The sequence below is a fragment of the Rhipicephalus sanguineus genome, chromosome 3, assembly GCF_013339695.2.
Source record: "Rhipicephalus sanguineus isolate Rsan-2018 chromosome 3, BIME_Rsan_1.4, whole genome shotgun sequence".
Classification (NCBI taxonomy): Eukaryota; Metazoa; Arthropoda; class Arachnida; order Ixodida; family Ixodidae; genus Rhipicephalus; species Rhipicephalus sanguineus.
Window position 1 is genome coordinate 16,700,120 of NC_051178.1, and position 12,735 is coordinate 16,712,854.

The 12,735-nt window shown below is 46.7% G+C and overlaps 1 protein-coding gene across 1 annotated transcript in view; it reads left to right on the forward strand.

The window, feature by feature from the left end:
- LOC119386466 (dual oxidase) overlaps nt 1-12,735 on the forward strand; it is a 348,909-nt gene that overhangs the window by 225,980 nt on the left and 110,194 nt on the right. The window contains exons 14-16 of the mRNA XM_037653749.2: nt 891-1,028; nt 1,296-1,400; nt 9,522-9,727. Coding sequence (XP_037509677.1) covers nt 891-1,028; nt 1,296-1,400; nt 9,522-9,727 — 449 coding nt within the window. The remainder of the gene's footprint in view (nt 1-890; nt 1,029-1,295; nt 1,401-9,521; nt 9,728-12,735) is intronic.

A 12,735-nucleotide genomic window follows, 5' to 3' on the forward strand; every position in this document is an offset into this window, starting at 1 on the left:
ACAGGCCAGAAGTACCGAACCAGATAAAAAACCTAAAGAAACTCTGTTCCGCTTTATACGACGGAAACGAGCTTTGACTGACATGAACATTTTTCTTTCGTTTATGCGGAAAACCTCCGAATCTTCTACAACAATAGATTCCGATTTGTCGGCATACCTTTTGACAAACGAGGACCCGTGGTTTTAGCTCTGGAACACGTCCAGCAATGGCTAGCTCCAAATGAGAACAGTGACTCTTCGTATGCCTCCCATTAGTTGTAAAAACGCGGACGCTCCGTCGGCGGTTGAGCTTAGGCGCGGGGGCCTAACTGGAGGGAGGAAGATAGCGGCGTACACGGCTGTTTACGTCGTCACAGCAGCACACAGCAGCCGCTTGCTCCATGCTCCCGCCGTGCCGCGCACCGTTCCTTTTCTTTGCGTCAGCTTGGCGCGTCTTTTGTCTTTTTAACAGCGGAGCTTTTCTAGGCCTGGTCCTGGTGACAGATGAGTGTCCGCATGTCACGCACTGGTTCACAGACAGACCCGTAAATGGCCTTACTGCCTCGTTGTCGGACGAAGCGGTATTTCTAGGTGGTGGCGTTGACCGGAGAGGGGCAACTAGCGCGAGGCCGCACTGGGCGCGAGGAGGAGAGGCGACAGGCTACAGGTATAAGGGCGGGGGTCTATGTACGCTGCGGCCTTTTGCTGTTTGTGTTTTGTAGATGATGCATGCGCGTTCTCAGAAATAGATCCCGTAGGCTATCTCAGCAGGGAAATTTTGTGTCATTGTCAGTTTGACGAACTGCGCATTTCATCAATCCTTTTTGGCGTGCGGTGTTACATTATGCATGGTTCACTTATTTATTGTGACAGGTGTGTCGGTGTTGAACGTTTCTTTTGCTCCCCTGCAGGGGACCCATGTCCGCAGCCGCTGCAGATAAACAGTTCCGTGTTGGAGCCCTGCATGATCTTGGATGGCTGGGACTACTTCAGGGGCAACGAAGTGGCCTACATCTACTCGTGTCTTATTCTCGCCTTCATTCCCATAAGTACGTGAATGTTCCGAGATTCACCCCACAAAGCTTTAAATGAAGGCCAATAATCGCGGCACACAAGACGTCGCACCAGCGTTGACGACAAGTGCTGTTAAGAGTCTTATTTTCTTAAAGTGCTGGTCTCTTGCATTTACTCGTTTGTCATCGGCATTCACCGTATAATATGCGTAGTTGTAAACATCAATAATTCGATTGCTCGCCTGCCATATTTTTTAATGCAAGGCTGCAAAATATAATTGTCTCACTCTTGTCTCCTTGTAGTATGCGCAGGTCTTGGATATGGAGTCATAAAGCTGCAGAACAAAAGACGGCGGATAATCAAGGCTAAAAAAGATACGGCAATAGGGAAGAACTACGACAAGCTGTGTAAGTGTTTTATATGGTTTCCACACAGCATTTAAGGTTATTCCAGTACAATATTAGCCGAGACATAGTAGTAGACCTCAATTTAACTTTCCTGGTACGAACAAAGCTTGCTCACGCAGTAGTGTTCGAGGATGTTTTTAGCCGCTACTCCATTCGTAATCTACAACTTTTCTAAAACATAAGATTATTGTAGCAATAATGTCAAAGCAAGTGATCTGAACGTGGCCCACAACATATTTGTACCGAGGAAGGACGCCGGCATTGGTCCAATCCCTGCCCAATTTCGAAAATATCGGCACCAATATTGGGCGAACATTGGCATTTCGGTCAAGGGCAACTTCTTCCAATATCTGTCCAGCATTGATGCCGATATTGGGCCGACATCCTGCCATTGTAGTCCCCGATGTGTTGCCAATATAGGGCACATCTAGATGTGCTGACAATGGGCCGACGTTCCGCCACTGCAGATGCCGATGTGTTTCGAGCCTCGGACTGACGCAGGGTCATTGTGCAACGAATATAATACAATCATTATGACGATGTTCGCTGTACGACGAATATTGGCTACCAGTGGCTTGCCGGTATTTAACTGCTTTTTAACCGGGACCTTTCGCCACTGGTATTTTTTTCCCAGTTGACCTTACAATCTGCCTCTAGGACCTAGCTTTGCAGCTCAGCAGGCCCGTACGAGCTCTGTCGTGCAGCATAATTGAAGGCGTCAGAACATTGACTGCACAAGTGTGGATACGCGCTGCACCACGTTTCTAAATCGTCCACTCATGCCTCTTTTTCCTGCACTACCCATTTCCCACCCCACATTTAGGGCATGACTGCTGCCCTCCATTCTCCCTCTGCCTTGATAGCAAGCGCCCCCTATACTGCTCGATGAAGTAATAGCTAAAAACTAACGGAAATATATTCTAGGAGCAGATATCACAAACACATATCTCGCAAACAACAAACAAAAAGGAGCTGACCGTTTTGTCCATTGCGCTGCACAACTCATGTCCCACCTTTCTCACGTTTTATAAGTAAATCCATTCCGCCGTTTCAGTATCATAGCCTGCACATTCTTGCATTACATTGAACAATTATGCTTCGAAGAACGGCAGCAACCAACCTTGTGCAACGCGGCAGTCGCAGAGCAAAAATGGCAGCGCCTTCGCAGCCCATGTTAAACGAAACCGCCATTAGCGGCGGTTGTGAACGGGTGAATAGAGCGAACGGAACAATTTTTTTCGCTGAATTCGCAGTATGCGAAACAGCCTTAAGATGACAGGTTTCGAATGCCCAAAAGCGCATTATTAACACTGCTTTCTGAGTTGGCCGTTATGAGCTACATCTTAAGGAAATCATGTTTGTCAGGCGAACATGTTCATATTTGAGAGAACTTAGAATTATGAAATGCGATTATTATTTGTTATTTTCGTGAGATTTATGCGGATCATAAGGAGACACTTTAGTGGCGGGTGAAGGTAGCTGCATCAAATATCGGCATGCTATATCGGATTGCTGTACGAAGAAAGGAAGGCAAAGGGTCGAGATTGAGATAATGAAGCAGATATCAAAGGTTCTGAACGCGATTGTAGGGTATTGGCCGCGAGATCGAGCGGAGTCGCCGCCTGGCGGCTTCTGGCTGAACCGCGCCTAGTGTGAATTGCTCCATGCGTCGTCTGCTTGCCACGTTTTGTTTGCATGTGCGCGTACACCATGCAGGTCCTCAAAAGGCGGTTTGTTCCGTTGCGTTAGTGCAACTTTAACCGCTCGTACGTATGTCTAACACGATGTAAAGGAGCATTTGGCCTTGATCGGCTGTATATGTACTGTAATAAGATAAGTGAGTGCACTTGTCGAGAGTGCTGTGTGTGGTCGTTTTACCCTCCGTTCGCGAGAGTCATGTCATTGTAGGTGCCGCTCTGTGGTTCAAGCGCATTGCAAAGTGCACTTGGCGTTGTCCTAAAGATTAGAAGTATTAAATCTTCCGTGAATATAGCCTTTTAGCGGCTCGGTGGTAAAAAAGGAGGCTCTCATGTACTTGCGCGTTGTGGTTAGGTGTATAACTTCGGCACTGTCGTTTATAGGTTACGCGACGAGCTTTAGTTGTGTACGGTCCTGGTCCCACTACAGAGAAATATTTTTGTCAAGTCACGTCTGACACTTCGGTACTTAAATTGACCCCTAAAAGAAGAGAAAATGGAATGACACGGAAATCGCAAAACTGGGTGGCCTTGCGCAAATTTATCTTGTGGCGAAATTTATACAAAAACACCCGTTTACCTAGATTAGGGTACGCGTGGAAGAGCCCTGATGGTCAAAATTAATCCAAACGGCGTACGTTACATTTATGGCGACGTGAACAGCTGTTCACGCGCTGTTCACGCCGCCATGGAATACCAACTAGCCCGGTCACAAACCTCGTTTACATTTATGTCATAGTAATTTCATGCGAAGCCACATATTTTTTCTTTACATTATCTTGAGCGTTTGTGCTGCGTTGTTATCGATTGAAGGAAGGCAGCGGACATTATTCGCATGAAAAAACCTATTTTGCTCCCGTGAAATAACCGGGACTTTGTCACATTGCTGTCGTGCAAGTAATCAATCGAAGAAAGTTCCGTGCTCTACAGAGACCTTTGTGTACTCTTACTGCAATAAAAACAAGCGTGTGTTTGTTAAACGTCTCCGTAGCTCTAAAGCGTTGTGGCCACGTAGCTTTCATCAGTAAACCTATCAATTCTCCTACATTTTATAGAAAACCTAATAAGAAATGCGGATGAATATTTCAGCACACAGTGCACAAAGTGCTATTAGAACTCATCGTGCAGGAATAGGTGCGTTCTTTTTGTTGCGGGGTATCCAGATGAACAAGAAGTAAATACCTAAATCAGTCACGCGACAGCAGTGCGTAGCAGGTGGAACACAAGTTAAATATGTACAAATAAAACAACAAGAAAATGTCATCCATTGCGAAAACGCCGTACAACCCGTTTGTTGGCAGGATGCGCTTCTCTCACAAGCAATAGTACCGTTCGGCGCGCTTCGTGCATTAATTCGGGAATGAACAGTGCACATATTGCCAGAAAGCTGCAGTCAACACATTTTGCTTGCCTTAATTCGGGTCAAATATCTCACAATGAAGCGCTGTTGTGTGCGTTTGTATACGCGCCGACAACCGCCTATCCACACTAGCGCGGCGACGGTGCTGCCACCTGTAGCCCGATCTCGCGGGGAATAGGGGAGGTTATTACAAGGATAATTGTAGGATCTTTTTTTGAGATGTGTAACCGTTGCGATTTTTATATACGTAAGGAGAACGTCAATATGATGTTGTTCAAAGCAGAAACGCGGTTGTACCTCTTTGCCAATTTACACATGAAGAATTTCGCATTCGCCATGCATTCAGGGACACCTCAATTGACATTGTGATGAGCTCAGTGCAAGAACTTGATGTTAGTTTTATAATGTTGTCATCTGCGTAGATTCAAAATTTTGCAGAAAAATCAATGTTTGCAATATTGTTAAGAAAAATATTAAGAATTGATCAACCGAGCATTACCTTCTCGTTCTCAGAAAACCGTAAATGTTCATTTAGACCTAAAATTACTTATCTCTGCATATTGAAGTCTATATTGAAGATAGCAGCTTAATAACTCTGGAAAAAGTAATCTAACTCAACAACGGCTGATCTGTAATGAAAAAAAAAAAAACCAAAGTAAGTGCGCCGCACTATTACGTTCTGCGGTCCATCTGTCAATCAAATATCCTTTCTCGTGCATGAAAAACACCGACAGTTTGAGAAATATTTTGTTAACATGGCGGCCGCTTAATACAGATGAGCTATATTACAAATGAGCTGCATATGACGCACGCTTCTAGTATAGCGGCTCGCGTTGCTGAAGTTGTTTCATACTAGCACTCCCCAAAACAACAGTGCCATTTGCGGGAGACCACTTTCTCATGTAAATCAAGCAGGAGAAGAAAATGGTAAAGAAGCGCCCCTGAGTGACATCGGTGAAGAAACTGTGCTGCACGTGTGCCTGGAGGGCTCCTACTATCACCGTGGTGCATCCTTGTACCGAGAAGCTGTATATACCGAGGCGAAAGGGATGCGTGCACGGAGAAAACTTGTAGCGCATTAATGCGCCACGGAAAGTGGAGAAGCTTGACCACTGTTCCACGAACCGTGAAGAAGTGCACGGGAAAAACCTTTGTGCCACAGAAATTGGGCAAGCCCCGCTACTCACCACTGGTCCACGAAACTTTCGCGAAAGAGAGAAAGCGACGAAATGACGCATCTTCCTCAAACGGCTTCTCAAAATTGTACGCAGAACGCCAAGCACATGCGGCAAGCCAGATGAGACATCGCGTGTTGCGGCAAAGAGACGCATGCTGCTTCTAAAGGAGCATACGCTATACCTTCGTGGCCCGCCAAGCGGAGTGCGGCCCTGAAGGAGCTCGGAAGCGGCAACCTCGAGCACGGGATCCGGCTCTTCGAGTTGGCGCTTACGCGAACGAGTGCGTAACAGTTCAGAAACGCTTTAAAGGGCCCCTCACGAGGTTTCACAATTTTGAGCTAACGAGCGCAATGCATACACCGGACGTTCACGATCACGTCTGCCAAAATTTGCAACGCTACGCGCCGCGGTAATGGGTCAAATTTCAAGGTGAACCCTGCTTGCCCTTCCTCTCGCAGGCGCGCGCTTTAGAGAATGAGGGGATGACCTACATGAGAAAATGGCCCTACGTAGATGGTAGTGCTGTGACGTCGCTCCTCTACGTAGACGACTGTGCTCTGACGTCGCCAACAGTAGCACGTGACACTGCGATGATTATTTGACACGACACGTGTAGTTTGTGTAATTTGTTGCTTGAATAGACTAATAAAACTTGAGAGAAATAATGAGACACACAAAGGGAATGTGTGCGTCTTTTTCATTTTTTTTTTCGTGAATTGCAGCGAGATGCGGGTCTAATGTGCCTCTCTTTCCCATGCGTTTGTGTCCCCGCTGTTAGCGCATCGAGCAGACGCCATCCCTGGAAACGAAAGTAATGTTCTGGCGCGTTCGAGCGCTCATTATGCTCATTTATTCTACCGCGTCCAAGTAAACGTTAATGCGGCTCTGACTCGTGATACCGCCACTCTCGTGCCCGTACAAATGTCTCAACTTTCATGCCCGTCCCGCAGAAACAGGTAGTACTCCGCAGAGAACGCCGACAAAACGCCCACGGCCGCTACATAAAAACAAAGGTAGCGGCCGTGCAACGCCGCTCGCGTGCTCGGGCTGGCTCGGGCCAGAGGGTGTTGCTCGGGCACGTCATGCGCACGTGACCATGCATGCGCATGACGTGTTCATGCGTATGTATTAAGTGAAGAGGGCAGGGAAGGGATTGGGCTTGCTAAGGCTACACGGGGCGAGCGGCAAGGGTTTGAAACTCGCCTCCTCGCATCATGGTTTCGCGCCGCTACAAATTATTGTTTTTCTCAGCTCGTTATGAACCGTCTTGAAAAATTCTCGCGGCATGCTGCTCTTTATTCGGCACACAACAACTTCCAGCGTCTAACTAAAATTTGCTATGTGGCCTGGTGAGGGGCCCTTTAATATACGTGCGTGATCAACCCAGTGATGTGCACTGGAGCTGTCTCCTTCAGCTTCGCAGGTCAAGCATTTCACGTGATGTAAGGGCGGTGATATTTTTTTTTTCATTAGGGGTGATAAACAAGCGACAGGAAAGGCACATCACAGGAAGTAAAACAGGACCTCAATAAATTTTGTAGAATCAAATCCGACTATATCAAACTCGGGTAAACTGAATTATTCTTTATATCGAACTATCTTCGAACGCGACATTGTTTTAACGTCAATGCATAGGTAATGCTGCAGCTGCATCGAAAAGAAATCGACGGAACACTTTATACGTCGAACATGAGGCAACGCGAAACGCCCCAAGAGTCACAAACGTCACAAATTTTTGGCTTTACCTAACGGAAGGGAACTCATGTTTGAAACTTCTTTAGCGCGCGCAAAAGACGAGGACACAGAAAGAAGGTACTCACAAGTGTTTTATTTTTTGAAAGAGACTAAACACATAAGCACAAATAATCGTCCCAAAGCATGCGCGGAGCAAGTCATGAGGCGTATTAGCAGAATACAGCAAGTTAACCACAGTTCAAAAAATACATTTCTTTATCAGTAAGCGCCACCGATGGTTGACTGATATATGTTTTCCCACACCTACTTCTATGGAAAGCTTCCCTGACTTCACGTGTAAGTTTATCACTACGAGTGAACAAAATGTCTGTGTCACTGAAAACAGGATTATGGTGACATGATTTACAATGATTGGATAAGTGCGAAAAGGTTTCTTTACCCAGAGAACATTTATGTTCTTTTAGACGTGTATTTATGCAGCGACCTGTCTATCCTATATACATATTTCCACAAGTTGGCTGTATCCGATCAACAGGGAACTTTTCCACATGCATTTTGGAGAGCGAGCGGTGGGATTAGGAGGGCTCCGCGCGGAGCCAAAGTACCGCTTTCCACCACGCTCTTTGCCTCATGACTCCTCGTTGCGCCGCCGGCGCGTCTTCCGGCGTCGCTTCTCCGCTCGTTTTGTTAACGCGGTGAATGCCGTAAAACTGAAGAACCTGCTGTTTCCACACACATGGCGATAATAACTACTGTCGAACATGGAGAACACAAGTCTCACGTCGCCGCTGCGTGGAACATCTCAAGAAGCACGCTTGAGCACGATATTAAAAAAAAACAAGGCCGACATTAAGGCCGAGCCAGAGCTTCCGGCTCCCGTCGACTACGCACGGCGGCTCTTATAATGATTTTGAGGCGCTCTTTCCATCAATGCCGCATTTTCTCGCGTATGACCCGCCCCTGCATACTTCTCCGCATCGCTAACTAAAAACCGCTGAAAAATACAAAATTAAAAATTGGGGCACCTATGCGAGTAGTGGCGCGAAGATTGAGAAAGCAGCGAAGCCGGTGACCTTCCCTCCTTCTCATCCTCACTTACCTTTCCCACCTATTGCTATACACGGCAAGGCTCTACCGCCTTCTTTCCGTCCTCTTGCTCTACTGTACTATATGTGGCCATGCTATGCTTTACCTTTTCCTCTTTTCCGTCCTCCTCGCCTCAACTTCCCTTTCGCACCCCTTTGTATTTTTGTACACGATACTATACATTGTCATGCTAGGCTCTCCCCCTCCTCACTTCCGTTTGCCACCCCCTACCCCTGCTATACTGTAGTGTGCATGGCTATGCGATGCTTCCACTTCACCTTGCACAGCGCCGTTGGTAACTGCTGGACCTCAAGCTTAAACCGCTCCGCTGTTTAAAAAAAAATCGCGTATTGCCGTGAAAGCGTGTTGCTTACTTAATGTGTACTGATAGGCTAGTTGGTGAGCTATGATATTTGGTGAAGCAGCGCACAAAGGACACACTCACACGCGTAATGTCGCTTACATTGTCGCAAAGCAATGCCACGAAGCCAAATTGCGCACCAAAATTTGCCCGAAATGTAATAATTTAGCTAAAAGTTGTGTAGCGAATTATCCCATATATCCTCCTTTTTTTTGCGAGCACGATATATGCGAGTTCGGCTGCACGTTATTTTCGTAGCATCGTCCGTGCTGGGGTTTTTGATGAAGTGGGGCTCGTGGTTGGCTAACTCAGCTTACTCGCGCTGGGCATATGTTAGAAGCTTTCTTCGTCTGAGCCCTTTTCCAAGTGTCGAAATCGCCCTGGTGATGCCATGATGTGTCCCTGTCACATCAGGTCTGATGGCAGAACTGCATTAGTTAATAGGACAAGAGTGTAAGCATGCAAAACGGAACACATTATCAACGTGCTCGTTCAGAGCAAATGGTGACTCTTGTCCAACAGCAAAATAAAAAATGAGCATTGCAACACAGGACAGAGGAAAAGGTCACAAGGCGGGGCGCTGGCTCCGCTATTTCTTATCTGTGTCCTTCGTTTGCAGTGCTCACTTTTCTGCTGTTTTAGACCGAGTTATTGTCGCTTCTGACAAAGCTTGGGAAAGATTTCGGTAAGTGCTTGTATACGCTGACGTAATACATCGCACTTTATTTGCTTTCTCGAATGCAGATGTCAAGGAATGGCTGCACCAAAACCACAAACGGTTTGTGAAGGTCAAAATTGGTCCAGATGAGTCTCTATCGACGGTGAATAGAAAAGGCGAACTGCTTCGAAAAGTCGATTTCAAGTCAGTATCGACCCTTGTAGTAGAAGTCACCATTGACATGGCTAAGAAGCCTATGTGCCTTGTGCGGTCGCCGCGTGACCACGATCTGGTGAGTAATAAGCTCAGAGTGCGTTCGACCGTAATCTCAAAGCAAACGTTTGTTTTAGCCGGAATAACTCCATCGGACTTAGCCGTGCTTCGCGGTGACAGTTGCGCAATTGAGTGCATTTCTTAAAGGGACACTAAAGAGAAACAATGAATCGCTTTAGATCGACAAATTGTACTTTGAGAACTATAATGTCCTTAATTTCACCATCCTAGGTGTATTAATACAGGACAAAATGAAGTTCAAAATTTCGCGCCAGAATCTTCATGCGTGACGCACGGATTTAAAGGTGTATTTATCGTATTTTGGCGCCATGGGCTCAACAAAATTTCCTCATTCTCGGTATGTTCACTATATGGCCCTCTCAGAGGACAGTGTACTTCATTTTTACCGTTAATGAACTACGTAGGCCCTAGTAGGCACCATGAAAATATGTGACGTCATGGCGAATGGTGCGGAAACTTCAAGGTGGCGTCGCCACCCACATTGTCTTTTTGCGCGATTTCTCGCTTAGTAAGCGTTCTGTGGCAGCAAGCGTGGTGTTTTTGGCATAGTGAAAGAATAGTTTACTAATACGAGAAAAATCGTTTTGCTCCTTAGTGTCCCTTTAAGTGGGCGAAGTTTGACTTTGCGAGATACTTCAAAGTACACTCTAACTGAACGGAAATATTTTATGCTTAACGCCCACTCCAGTCAGCGTGAAAGAAAAACGAGATGCACGTTCTCTGGACAAAGCAACTAAAGACTGTCAAGGCAGAGCTTGCATTTTCTATTAGTGTAATCACTGATGACACGTGGTAACGTACATAACCTGAACGGAACTGAAAAAAAGTCTGCTTATTTTATAGTAATTGCTGCGTTGTTGAAGTACATAGAAAAACTAGTGTGTACCTGTGGCGATGGCAGCGCCAGTCTTAGTAACGTGACGGAGCGCGTTTCGACGAAATTCCGGAGTCGTTGATTGTGAGCGAAAAATCGGCGCTCTCCGTGAGTGAAAATTCGAGATATATGCAAAGAAATAAATAATAAAAAAGTTTTGGTTTGAGTGGGAATCGAACCCAGGCCTTCTGCGTGGCACCAAGGTGTTCTGCCAAAGAGCCAAGCTCTTGCCTGGTACTGCTTCATAGAAATGTCATGCAATACAAGGATTCTCTTTAACGTATGCAGTACTCTGTAGAAGAAGCGTAGAATCGCGCCAGGTGCCAAGACATGTGAATTACACAAGAAGTGAGGGATTTAAAGGCCCACCCATTACACAGCGCTCAGACATATCTAATCTTCATCGTCAGCAAAAGAAACAACAAAGTGAACAGCTGCGTAGGTTCACGTGTTGCCTTAAAGGGACACTAAAGGCAAATATTAAGTCGACGTTGATTGTTGAAATAGCGGTCCAGAAACCTCGTAGCGCTGCTTTTGTGCCAAGGAAGTGCTTATTTTGAAATAAAATCACGTTTTTAGTGGTCCGCATCGCGTTAGCGCGCTTCAAATCTCCCGCTTGAAAATACGACTCTCATACGTCACTGCTGCCATGCCCAACGTTGCCCGCTTTTACTGCGCGGCCGCCGACACTAGTAGCAGCCGAGCGGAAGTAGCGGGACCCACAGTAGCAACAACGGCGCTGCGGCAAAGACTTGCTCGGATGGGCACATTCAAAGCCGTCACCAAGTTGCGGTTGGTCTCGTAATCCTCAGTATGAAAGTGCAGCGAGCACACACGCAGAGGTTTTGACTGTTTAGCACACTGGCGCAATGGCATGACACTAAGCCACTTCGAGCGTAAGGGTTCATTCCGCGGCACCAAGTGAAAAGACACACCGGTTTCCTTGCTGCAGCACTGGCGTTGTGCACCATTCGGGCATCCGGCAATATCACACGCATGCGGCATTTTGTCGAACTTTCTGTCAGAGCGACCTTCACGAGCGCGCAAAACACGCACGGCAGTACGCGATCCCGAAACTACCACTGAGACGGGCGAGGCACAGCTCGGCGAAAACGGAACCTTTGAACCACGCGCGCCGTTCCCCATGGCAACGCCACGGAGGTTTTGTTTTCCATGAATCAAGCGGAAACGAACAAACAGCATTTTATTACGTCTTTTGATGCTCGGAATGTTCTTTTTTTACTGCTGCTAGTTTGATTACTAGTGATTTATTGTAGGCCGACTTCCCTACGTCATCGGGATCACTTCGAAAATGTCCCACTCGTGGCGCTCGTCATGTGATACATTTAGCTTAATTTCTCGGTAAGTAGGGCACTGCTGTTGATAATATTGCCGTTTTAGAAGTTGTCATACATTGGGCTTTCACTCTAACATAAATTGTTATTTGCCTTTAGTGTCCCTTTAAGGACGCGTAGTGGATACTTCGCTCTTTCGAAAAGGGAAGGATATGGCGCAAGGGGCACTGGACTTGCAGTAGGCATTGTCGAGTAGTTTGAAGCGGTCAATGTTACGCGTACAGGCTTTCCTTTTCTTGCGGCATAGTTGAGGTGTCCACCGAGAAGCGAAGCGAGGATTTAGACGACGATGCGAACCAGGCCCGACCACGCCGTCGCGTTCTGCTCTTGAGGCGAAGCTCAAGCGTCTTCCAACATCTTTGCCTCGATGAAAATGAAGTGCATGATTTCCGAATGTTCCCAGAAGCACACAAGTGCATTTGTGTGTGTTTTGTGATGGGTATAAGAGCTCAGTTTAGGCAATCACGCATAGTTTTTGTTGTTACGCTTTAGGAGCAGAGCTGTTCAAACTTGAGGTTGTGCTGGCCTTCGCTCAGGAAACTCGGCGGCTGTGCGCCGCAGAAAGCGGGATTGTGCCAAGCAGCTCCCAGCAGAACATATCAATGCATAGCACAGTATAGCAAGGGGTAGGAATCGGAAGTGAGAGTGAAAAAGAGCGATGTGAATGCGAGGAGCAAGAAAAAGAGACGGGAGAGGGTAAAGCGTGACGTATCCTTGTGTAGTCTAGTTTCGCAGAGGAATGAGAGAGGGAAGTGAGTCGTGGAAAACTGATGCAAG